Source organism: Nicotiana sylvestris, chromosome 2, assembly GCF_000393655.2.
Source record: "Nicotiana sylvestris chromosome 2, ASM39365v2, whole genome shotgun sequence".
Taxonomy (NCBI): Eukaryota; Viridiplantae; Streptophyta; class Magnoliopsida; order Solanales; family Solanaceae; genus Nicotiana; species Nicotiana sylvestris.
In genome coordinates this window covers 68,295,294-68,307,385 of record NC_091058.1, presented here as the reverse complement: position 1 = coordinate 68,307,385, position 12,092 = coordinate 68,295,294, and the positions used below count along the sequence as shown (strand labels likewise).

Here is a 12,092-nt window from a genome sequence, read left to right as displayed (position 1 = left end):
TGACCTGGTGTCGGGCACTCAGCCCATTTCTATTCCATCATATCGTATGGCACCAGCAGAGTTGAAGGAACAACTTTAGGAACTCCTAGATAAGGGGTTCATTCGGCCTAGTATGTCTCCTTGGGGTGCGCCCGTTTTGTTTGTGAAGAAGAAGGATAGCACCATGAGAATGTGCATTGATTATAGGAAATTGAACAAAGTAACAATTAAGAACAAGTATTCTTTGCCTCGCATTGATGATTTATTTGACCAGCTTCTAGGAGCGGGATTGTTCTCCAAGATTGATCTCTGTTCGGGTTATCACTAGTTGAAGATCAGGGATTTAGATATTCTTAAGACTGCTTTCGAGACCAGATATGGTCATTACGAGTTCCTTGTGATGTCTTTCGGGCTAACAAATGCCCCAGTAGCATTCATGCATTTGATAAATAGTGTATTTCGGCCTTATCTGGATTCGTTTGTTATTGTATTCATTGATGATATTCTGGTATATTCGCGTAGTTAGGAGGAGCACGCGGAACATTTGAGAGTTGTGTTGCAGAGATTAAGGGAGGAGAAGCTTTATGCAAAATTCTCCAAGTGTGAGTTTTGGCTCAGTTCAGTGGCTTTCTTGGGGCACGTGGTATCCAGCGAGGGTATTCAGGTTGATTTGAAGAAGATAGAGGTGGGTCAGAGTTGGCCCAGACCGTCCTTAGCCACAGAGATTCGTAGTTTTCTTGGGCTAGCAGGCTATTATTGCCGGTTTGTTCAGGGATTCTCATCTATCGCATCGTCCTTGACCAAGTTGACTCAAGCAAAAGGATCTTAATTTGAGGTAGCGGAGATGGTTGGAGTTGCTTAAAGATTATGATATCACTGTATTGTACCATCCGAAAAAGCCCAATGTGGTGGTCGATGCTTTGAGCCGAAAGGCAGTGAGTATGGGGAGTTTGGCATATATTCCAGTTGGGGAGAGACCTCTTGCAGTTGATGTTAAGGCCTTGGCCAATCGGTTCGTGAGGTTGGATATCTCGATGCCCAGTCAGGTGTTGACGTGTGTGGTTTCTCGGTCTTCCTTATATGATCGCATCAGAGTGCAGCATGATGATGCTAAAGATGTGGCCATCGGTGATGATGGGGTGTTGAGGATGCAGTTATGGATTTGTGTGCCCAATGTGGATGGGCTTTAGGAGTTGATTCTGGAGGAAGCCCATAGCTCACGGTATTTCATTTATCCGGGGGCTGCGAAGATGTATCAAGATTTGAGGCAGCACTATTGGTAAAGGAGAATGAAGAAAGATATTGTGGGATTTGTAGCTCGGTGTCTCAATTGTCAGCAGGTAAAATATGAGCATCAAAGACCGGGTGGCTTGCTTAAGCAGATGGTAATTCCTGAGTGGAAGTGGGAAAGGATCACTATGGACTTTGTTTTTGGACTTCTACGAACTTTAAAGAAGTTTGATGCTATTTGGGTGATTGTGGATCGGCTGACCAAGTCCGTGCACTTCATTCCTGTGTGTACTACCTATTATTCAGAGCGGTTAGCAAAGTTATACATTCGGGAGATTGTTCGGCTGCATGGTGTTTCAGTTTCCATCATTTCAGATCGGGGTACTCAGTTTACTTCCCAGTTTTGGAAGTCAGTTCAGCCAGAGTTGGGTACTCAGGTGGAGTTGAGCACAGCTTTACATCCTCAGACGAACGGGGAGTCCGAGCGTACTATTCAGATATTGGAGGACATGTTGTGTGCTTGTGTTATTGATTTCGGAGGTTCATGGGATAAGTTTCTACCGCTTTCAGAGTTTGCTTACAGTAACAGCTACCAATCGAGTATTCAGATAGCTCCATTGAGGCTTTGTATGGGAGGCGGTGTAGATCTCCAATTGGTTGGTTGAGCCCCGCGAGGCTAGGCTATTGGGGATAGATTTGGTTCAGATGCCTTAGAAAAAAGTGAAGGTAATTCAGGAGAGGCTTCGTACAGCGCAGTCGCGACAAAAGAGTTATGCGGACCGGAAGGTTCGAGATGTGTCTTAATGGTTGGTGAGAAGGTCTTGCTGATGGTTTCTCCCATGAAGGGTGTCATGAGATTTGGGAAGAAAAGAAAGTTGAGTCCGCGGTTCATTGGGCCTTTTGAGGTGCTTCGGAGGATTGTTGAAGTGGCTTATGAGCTTGCCTTACCACCCAGCTTGTCTAGCATGCATCCGGTATTTCATGTTTCTATACTCCAAAAGTACATTGGGGACTCGTCACATGTTTTAGACTTCACCACGGTTTAGTTGGATAATGATTTGACCTATGATGTAGAGCCAGCAGTTATTTTGTGTCGTCGGGTTTGGAAGTTGAGGTCAAAGGATATAGTTTCAGTGAAAGTGCAATGCAAAGGTCGGCACATGGAGGAGGCTACTTGGGAGACTGAGCGAGAGATGCGGAGTAGATATCCTCACCTATTTGAGGCTTCAGGTATGTTTCTTGACTCGTTTGAGGACTAACGTTTGTTTAAGTTGGGGAGGATGTGACGACCCGGCCAGTCGTCTCATGAGTTTCTGCTCCGTTTCTCCCATTTCTGCTTCTTTATGCTTCGTTATCCGTGTTTTATGTGGTCGAGTTGAGAAGTTTGTGTTCGGAGTGGATTTGGTAAGAAATGAGACACTTAGTCTCTTTTAAGAAGGTTTAAGTTGGAAAAGTCAACCGGATGTTGACTTATGAGTAAGAGAGCTCGGATGTGAGTTCCAACGGTTCAGTTAGCTTCGGGAGGTGTTTTATGACTTAGGAGTATGATCGGAATTGGTATTGGAGGTCCGGTGTAGAATTAGGCTTGAATTGGCGAAGTTAGTATTTTGGCGATTTTCGGTTGATAGGCGAGATTTTGATCCGAGTGTCGGAATGGAATTCCGAGAGTTGTTGTGCCTTCGTTATGTCATTTGTGATGTGTGTGAAAAATTTCAGGCCATTCGAACGTGGTTTGGTTGGATTTTTGATCGAAAGCGTATTTTGGAAGATTTATAAAAATTAGGCTTGAATTCGATGAATTTTGGGTAATTTGATGTTGTTTGAGGTGTTTTGATGATTGGAACAAGTTCGAATAAGGTATTGGGTCATGTCGGTAATTTTGGTTGAGGTCCCGGGAGCCTCGGAGTGATTTCGGATGGCTAACGGGAAGTTTTGGAACTTGAGTGATTGCAGAGTTTCTGCTGCTTTTGGTGTTTTTGTAACTGCGGTTTGGGGACCGCAGGTGTGGTCTCACAGATGCATTGTTTGGGTCGCAGAAGCGGAAGTTTGAGGGCGGCCTGGTATCGCAGATGTGGAAAAGGGACCGCACCTGCGAAGTCGCAGATGATGCGAGTGGACCGCAGATGCGTTGTGGATTCGTAAGTGAAATTCCGCAGATGCGGAGAAATGACCGCATAAGCGGTACTGCAGAAGCGGCTATTGGACCGCAGATGCGATTATGTCTGGGCAGAAGATTTATATGTTTCTTCTTCGCAATTTTTGAAGGGTTTATTCATTTTAACTTCGGACTTAGGGTTTTTGGGCGATTTTGAAGAGAGATTTCAAGAGAACTTCGATAAGGTAAGGATTTTGGACCTAAAACACACTTCTATGGTAATATTTCATGGATTGGGACTGAAACTTAAGAGATTAAAGGACTAAAAATGGAGGTTTAGGGCTTGAGTTTAAGAGGGCTTAAATTAAGGATTTGAGGGGTCAATTGAACTCCGATTGTTGTGTTTTTGATATGTATGAACTCATGGGGAGACGGGGAATCTAATGATGTGAAAAGTTCTGAGTTTCGAGAAGTGGGCCCGAGGCTCGGGTTTTGCTAATTTCAGGATTTTTGATATTTTTTGATTGTTTTCGCTCTGGCTTTGTTCCCTTAGCATATTGTGATATATTCGTTCTGATTTTGGATAGATTTGATGCGCGTGGAGGCCGATTCGAGGGGCAAAGGCATCGCGAACTAAAGTTGTAGCCGATTCGAGATGAGTAATGATTGTAAATGATGTCCTGAGGGTTTGAAACCCCGGATTGCACATCGTAGTACTATATTGAGGTGAGACACGCGCTTGATGATGAGAGTAGAGTCGTTTATTACTGAAACTTGTTTGTTATCATCATGGTTTGGGCTGATTGCCATATTTGGGCTTCGTGCCAACTATTTGAACCCTTCGGGGATTTTTATCACTAATTCCTTACTGTTTGACTTATTACTTGAACTCAGTCCAGCTGATATTTACTATTTTACAAACTTAGCCACTTTTATTCATATTTGAAACTTAAATGATATTTCTAAATAATGTTTTAGGCTGAGAACTACTATTTTACTAATGCCCGAGGGGCTTGTGATGATTTTCGGACTGAGTGAGGCCGAGGGCCATATGTGAGGATATGCTGAGTGATATGAGGCCGAGGGCTTGAGATACTTGTATACGCCACGAGGTGGCTTGATATAGCGCTTGGGTCGTAAGGGGCCCCTCTGGAGTCTGCACCCCTACAGTGAGCGCGAGTACCCATCATGATTTAAGAGTGAGCCCGAGGGCCTGATACTATACTGAGAGTGAGCCCGAGGGGCTGATATTGTACTTAGAGTGAGCCCGAGGGGCTGATACTATTCTGAGTGATTGTTACTGTGCTCGAGGGGCGGATTTCTACTTGTTATTTACTTGCTAAATTACCTGTTTTACTTAGTTTAAAGGAATTTCATTTGGCTTCTTCATGGATTTACTGCTTTAAGTGATTTTACTGCTAGATATAGAACTGCTTTGTGCTTTTACGTGTTTTCTTGCTTTAAGCCATTATTTATATTCATTACTCACTGGGTCGGAGTACTCACATTACTCCCTGCACCGTGTGTGCAGATTCAGGCATCGCAGAGTCCGCTCCTGAGTGTTGATCCTTCCAGTCCACGCAATGTTTTCGGAGACTACGAGGTAGTTGTTGGCGTCCGCAGCCCCCGTTCCTCCCTTATCTTACTATTATCATGTTCTTGAACTTCTATATCGGATTTTGTATCTAGTAGACTGGTATCCGAATTTATTAGTTGCTCATGACTTGTGACACCCCACTGTGTCGGGATGGTTTCAACCGTTGTTATCGTTATTTCCGCAAATTATAGTTATTATATCATGTTTTAGAACTATTTATGGTATTTAAATGTTTAAAAGAGGTGTTCTGTTTTGGTTTGGCTGGCCTCGTCTTCATGAGAGGCGCCATCACGACCGGGTTCGGGGTTAGGGTCGTGACAGAAACAATATTCAACCATCTGAACAAAATTTATTAGTTTTACGCTAACCAATGATGCCTATATTTGAAATATTCAACAAACAGAAGTTATAAAAATTGTCAACTTAACAAACAACTAAACAAAATCTTATAAGCATATAAGCTAATAATAAGTCAATAAAACAAACCATAATCACATTTAAAGATAGAATATTCACATGACTACAACCAAATAAAGGAACAGGAGTATGTAGCATTATAAAAATTTGTCAGAGAAGTAAAATAAACCTTGTATTGATTGTATTCAAACTTTAGAATTTTTGTTATTCAATAATCGAGCTAAGAGCAGCGACCACAACCTCCAACCTCCAACTGCACAACCTTGTCGGAAACACAAAATTGACTGAAAAGTGGAGAAGCTTCCGGGGTGTTTTAGGCTTAAATTGAGCACGTTTTAGCTGTTATTCAAAGCAAAAGAAGCTGTATTTTTTATGGAGAAAAAAGGACAAAAGAACAGGCTTATGGGTTGGAGATCTATGGAGCTTAAAGACTGATTTTTTCAGCTTTTCTGTGGAGCTTTAAATTGTAGAAGCAAAAATACTTTTTTTTTCTTTTTCCTTCTTTTGTGTGTCTGTGTGTGTGTGTCGTGTGTTATAAGTAGAGATTAGGTGATGGAAGTGTGAGGAATATAGGTGGGGAACATGAGTGGAGAGAGTGGGGGAAGTGGGTAGTAAGTGGAGAAAGTGGGGGAAGTGGGAAGTGAGTGTGAAAAGTGGGAATAAATTCAAACATGGTCAAAAGTTAGGTGATCACAGTATTGTTCTAGAAGTGGCTTACCTGAGTGGACAGCTCGAGCCGAGGGAAGAAGCGTATCGGTAACCAAAAGATCATCCGGCTTTGCAACTTGTCTGAACCTCGTTCTAAATTAGGGTATGACACTAACAGAAAAGAAGTCACGTCAGCGTACACTTCCTAGAAGATTTATAAGACTTAGAGAGAAGAAGGGTTTTATAACAATTTATATGCAGTTCAAACAATATCAAAGCGGTAAAAAGCGACATTTAGCACATTAGGCTTGAACACGTAAAAATCATATAATATTTAACAGCCAACTATAACAGTTATTCTAAGCTCAAATTATAAATCCAGAACCAAAGATTCTGGGTTCATGTCCCCAGCAGAGTCGCCAAAGCTGTCACACCTCCTTTTTCCTGAGGGGGGTAGGGAGTTTAAGTGACATTAATCGCAATGAGATTATTTTATTTATTTTCAGAATCGTCACTTGGGATAATTTATGGTGTCCCGAGTCACAAGTTTATTTTAAATCCCAAATCGAGGAAATTGACTCTTATTTATGGTTTGCGAACATAGAAGACCGGGTAAGGAGTTCTATTAACCCGAGAGAAGGTGTGAGGCATCCCGAGTTCCGTGATTTTAGCACAATCACGCAAGTACTTATAATTGGCCTACTTATATTATTTATTACATGTTTAAGACTTATTGTGTATTTTTTAACTTTTAACCGCTTTTAATTATTTATGGAGTTTGTTTGAACAAGTCGCGATGCGTACACTTCTTTATTTTTGTACGCATTGCGAATCGCGTCACGGGAATTGTACCCACGATCTACAAAATATTTATTTTATAATTGTTCAAAGTTATGGTCGTGTCACATGAAATACACACCTGAGTTAGGGATTATGTATCGTGACCATGCCACGGGAACCGTACATATGGCCACGATAATTATTGTTAATCGCGCCTAAAGTAAACTACGGTGTTCATGAGTTATAATCTATACTAGTTTTAAGATTATTGTAAGGACATGATTTATGGAATGGTTGTTAAAATAGAGTAAATTAGTTAGTGGAATAAATAGGTTAGTATTTACCAAAACTCTGCAGCCCAACAACTAAAGTCAGATATTTATTAAGGATTCAAATCTTCCAATACTAAATCTAAGACCAAATTTTATATTTAAAATCCATTCAACGACCAGAATCTGTATTTGCTCCTTCATGGCTCATTTTGTCAGACCAATAAACTTTTAAGATCAAGCTTACTAAATAGCCCAATGCAATTCAATGAACAATGTAAAGATTTGCCTCAAATAAAATTATTTAACAAAAGAGAGTAACTAATAAACATAGAATCAACCAATGTGAAGGCATCCAAATGCTCAAACAACATAAATAACAATTCAAAGCAAATCAACCATAAAATGAGATTGGAAAAGAAAGAACCCATGTGAAAACTTTTCTGTGTATTTATAAAGGGCCTTCAAACCAAAGCTTGGTACAACAATAAAAGTTGTTCAAATAGAAAATAGAACCCGGCGACAAACACCGAAAATGCGAACAAGACCAAACAAAACCATGACTCGAAAAGCTTGACGTTGACCTCGACTTTATTTGTACCAAGACCCTCGACTTTGACTCGAAACTTTAATTATTTTTCAGGTGGTCTTTTTGAGGTGGGAAGCTGGGTTTCAATGGTCATTTTTTAAGCTGTTTTCATGGAGTGTTTTTCAGCTCGTTTTGGAGTTATTTTGGAGATGATTTTAAGCAGATTTTGTGGATTTTTAGCTTATGTTTTGAACTGATTTTTGCAGGGGTTTTGATATGGAAACATGGCTGGTTTATGGACTATTTTTGCAGCTGCTTCAGCTGCATTTTCTAGGTTGTTCGGAGATGATTTGGGGTGAATTGGAGCTAATTTTTGGTGGATTTCGTGGTTGATTTTCATGGCTTTCGGAGTGAAGTTTTAGTTGTAATGGAGTGTGTTTGGCAGAAGAAGAAAGGCAGCAGTTGATGCGCCGTTTTACTAAAGCTCTAGGGTCCTCCTTTTTTTTATCTCATTAGGTCTCTAGGGTAAGGGAATGAAATTAGGTCTAGGTCTTTTTTTTTGGAAGGGGGAGGTTTAATGAGAGAGGTTGGGTTATTGGGCCAGGCTTGGGGATGGGTAATTGGGCTGCCAAAATTCTTTTTGTAGCTTTGGGCTAATAGAATTGGCCCAATTTGATCTTTTTCAGCTTTTGATCAATTGTTTTCAACTTGTAGTCACTTAGCCAATAATTCAAATAATCCTATTTTTGCAGAAGTAACCTATGTTATTTTTATCTAATAATTTAAACTAACAATGACAAATGTATTTTTGGTATTTTATATTTATAAATACAACTAACATGCAATTAAAATATAAAATTTAATGCATGAATAAAATATTTTTGGCATTTTCATGATTTAAAGTGCTTATACATAAGAATGAAATGCAAAACAATTTAACTAAACTTGAGAAAAGTTCCTAAAATTCTACAAAATTGATTAAAACTATTTTGAAATATTTATAAAAAAAATTTTAAATTTTTTAGGATTAATTATCATGTAGCGTAAATATTAGGTGCTCACAGAAGTCTCATCTTCTTGGCAGACCAACAGATTCCCCTCCCATGACTTTGGATCAGTTTACACAGCTTTTTTGGATATGTTTATCCCACCCTTCCAGTGGGAAGAGTTGTAGTGTCAGTTTGAGCAACTCCAGCATGGTCATTTCCATGTAATGCAAATATTAGGTGCTCACATAAGTCTCATCTTCTTGGCAGACTAGAAGATTCTCCTCCCATGACTTTGGATCAGTTTACACAGATTTTCTTGGATATATATATATATCCCACCCTCCCAGAGGGAAGAGTTGCGGTGTCAGTTTGAGCAGCTCCAGTAGGTTCAGATGACAGTGACCGATTATAAGGCCAGATTCTCTGAGTTGCCTCGCCATGCACTCATGATACTTCCTACTGACACAGAGAGAGTGCGAAGGTTTGTTGCGGGGTTGCACTCCACTATTTAGGTTAGTATGGCCCAGGAGGTTGAGATAGGGACTTCTTATCAGCTAGTAGTGGAGATTGCTCGGAGGATTGAGGGCTACCATCAAAGGGGTAGAGAGCAGATGCAGCGGGACAAGAGGTCCCATTTTTTGGAGAGTGTAGAGGTGCCCCGACTGGAGGCAGAGGTCAGTTTAGGAGGGGTCATCCTAGCAGGTCCATATATCCAGTACCACCACCTCCTCGGGGTGCTCCAGCACGACCCTATTTCAGTGCCATGCCAGAGAGTTCATACCGCCCACCAGTTATTCAGGGTTCTTTCAGTGGGTACTCATGTCACCAGGGTTCTTCCAGCGCCTATTTCAGTGCCATGTCAGAGAGTTCATACCATTCACCAGCTATCTAGTGTTCTTTTAGTAGATTTCAGGTGATCAGGGTTAGACTTCAGGGTAGCAGTCTATGGTGCTGAGAGGTTGTTACTAGTGTGGGGATCTAAGTCACATGAAGAGATTCTGTCCCAGACTTTAGGGGAAGGCAGTGCAACAGGGTCATCAACTCATCATTACAACACATGTCGTCCGACCACCTAGAGACGGAGGGCAGGATGGTATGGGTCATCCTAGAGGTGGAGGCCAAACAAAGGGGTCAGCCAGCTACTGTTCAGTCAGGCGGAGGCCAGCCAGTCGGTGCTCCAGCTAGGTTCTATGCTTTTTCGGCCAGACTAAATGCAGTGGCCTCAGATGTCGTGATCACAGGTATTATTTCTGTCTGCGGTAGGGATGCTTCGATATTATTTGATCCAAGGTCTACCTATTTATATGTATCATCTATGTTTGCTCATTTTATGGATATCCCTCATGAGTCCTTGGGTACTCTTGTTTATGTGTCCACTCCTGTTGGCGATTCTGTTATTGAGGATCAGATTTATTGGTCCTGTGTGATCACATTCTATGGTTACGAGACTAGAGCAGATATTCTGTTGCTGGATATGATCGACTTTGAGGTCATTCTGGGCATGGACTGGCTATCCCCATATGACGCCATACTTGATTGCCATGCAAAGACTGTTACATTAGCAATGCCAAAGTTGCCTAGATTGGAGTGGAAGGGTTCGTCTGTCAGTACATCTAGTGAGGTTATCTCTTTTCTGAAGGCTCGACATATGGTCGAGAAGGGTTGTTTGGCTTATCTAGCTTATGTTTAGGATACTACCGTAGGGACTCCGGTGATTGATTCAGTGCTAGTAGTCCGGGATTCCGCCGATGTGTTTCCTTCTGACCTTCTAGGCATGCCACCAGATTGTGATATCGACTTCTGTATTGATTTGGCTCCAGTTACCTAGCCTATATCTATCCCATAGTTCTGTATGGCTCTGAAAGAGTTGAAGAAGTTAAAAGAGCAGTTTGAGGATTTTGTAGCAAAGGGGTTCGTCAGACCAAGTGTACCATCTTGGGGTGCGCTAGTGTAATTTGTGAATAAGAAAGATGGGACCATGCATATGTGCATTGATTATCTCCAGTTGAACAAAGTTACCATTAAGAACAAGTACCAATTGCTGTGTATTGATTATTTGTTTGACCAGTTGCAGGGTGCTAGGGTATTCTCTAAGATCGACTTAAAATCAAAGTACCATCAGTTGAAGATTCGGGACTCAGATGTTCCGAAGATTTCTTTTTGTACTAGATATTGTCATTATGAGTTTCTAGTGATGTCCGTCATCTTGGCTAATGCCCCAACGGCATTTATGAATTTGATTAACAGAGTGTTCAAGACTTATATTGATTCGTTTGTCATTGTCTTTATTGATGATAATTTGATCTACTCGCGTAGCATGGAGGGGCAAGAGCAGCATTTGAGAGTAGTGCTTCAGACCTTGCGGGAATAGAAGCTATATGCTAACTTCTCCAAGTGTGAGTTTTGGCTAAATTCTGTGGCATTCTTTGGGCATGTTGTATTGGGTGAGGGTATTAAGGTAGATCCGAAGAAGATTGAGGCAGTTTAGAGTTGGCCTCGTCCAACTTTGGCAACTGAGATCAGGAGCTGCTTGGGATTAGTAGGTTATTATTGCTGGTTTGTGGAGGGCTTTTCATCTATTGCAACACCTTTGACTAGATTGACCCATAAGGGTGCTCCGTTCCGTTGGTCCAATGATTGCGAGGCGAGATTTCAGAAGCTCAAGACAATTTTGACTACAATATCGGTTCTAGTGTTGCCTTCCAGTTCGGGGATGTATATGGTGTATTGCAACGTTTCACGCATTGGCTTAAGTTGTGTACTGATGTAAGAGGGACGAGTTATTGCATATGCTTCACGTCAGCTGAAGATTCATGAGAAGAATTACCTTGTGCATAATCTAGAGTTAACCGCTATTGTTCATGCTCTTGAGAGCTGGAGGCATTATGTTTATAGGGTGTCCTATGAGGTTGACACTGATCATCGTAGCTTGCAGCATTTGTTCAAGCAAAGTGATCTCAATTTGAGGCAGCGCAGATGCCATGAGTTACTGAATGTTTTTGACATCACCATTCTTTATCATCCGGGCAAGGAGAATGTGGTCGTGGATGCCTTGAGCAGAAATGTAGAGAGTATTGGTAGCTTGGTATTCATTTCAGCAGAGGAGACCACTAGCTTTGGACATTCAGTCCTTGGATAACAGACTTGTGAGGTTGGACATTTCAGAGCCCAGCCGAGTTCTTGCATACATTGTTGCCCAGCCGAGTTCTTGCATACGTTGTTGCCCAGCCTTTAGTATTGGAATAGATCAAGGCTCGATAGTTTGAAGATCCGCATTTGATGGTTCTCAGAGAAACATTACTATAAGGTGGTGCCAACGAGGTTTCTATCGGCGAGGATGGTGTTCTGCTACTCCAGGGTAGTCTATGTGTTCTTAATGTCGATGTCTTGAGGGAGAGGATTGTAAAGAAGGCACACAGTTCTCGGTATTCCATTCGTCTAGGTGCTGCAAAGATGTATCGCGACTTGAGACAACATTATTGGTGCTGGCAGATGAAGAAAGACATAGCTGAGTATGTTGCTAGGTACCTAAATTGCCAGTAGTTTAAGTATGAGCACC

At 41.5% G+C, this 12,092-nt stretch overlaps 1 protein-coding gene across 1 annotated transcript; it reads left to right on the top strand.

Moving 5' to 3' along the window:
• The first annotated feature begins 9,590 nt into the window (after nucleotides 1–9,590).
• LOC138885035 (uncharacterized) lies at nucleotides 9,591–10,223 on the top strand. The gene has a single exon (XM_070165920.1). It carries the CDS (start codon nucleotides 9,591–9,593, stop codon nucleotides 10,221–10,223), a length of 633 nt encoding a protein of 210 aa, XP_070022021.1.
• The last annotated feature ends 1,869 nt before the right edge of the window (nucleotides 10,224–12,092 follow it).

Coding starts and splice junctions, on each gene's coding strand:
- LOC138885035 (XM_070165920.1), top strand. CDS start 9,591: ATGTCGTCCGACCACCTAGAGACGGAGGGCAGGATGGTATGGGTCATC.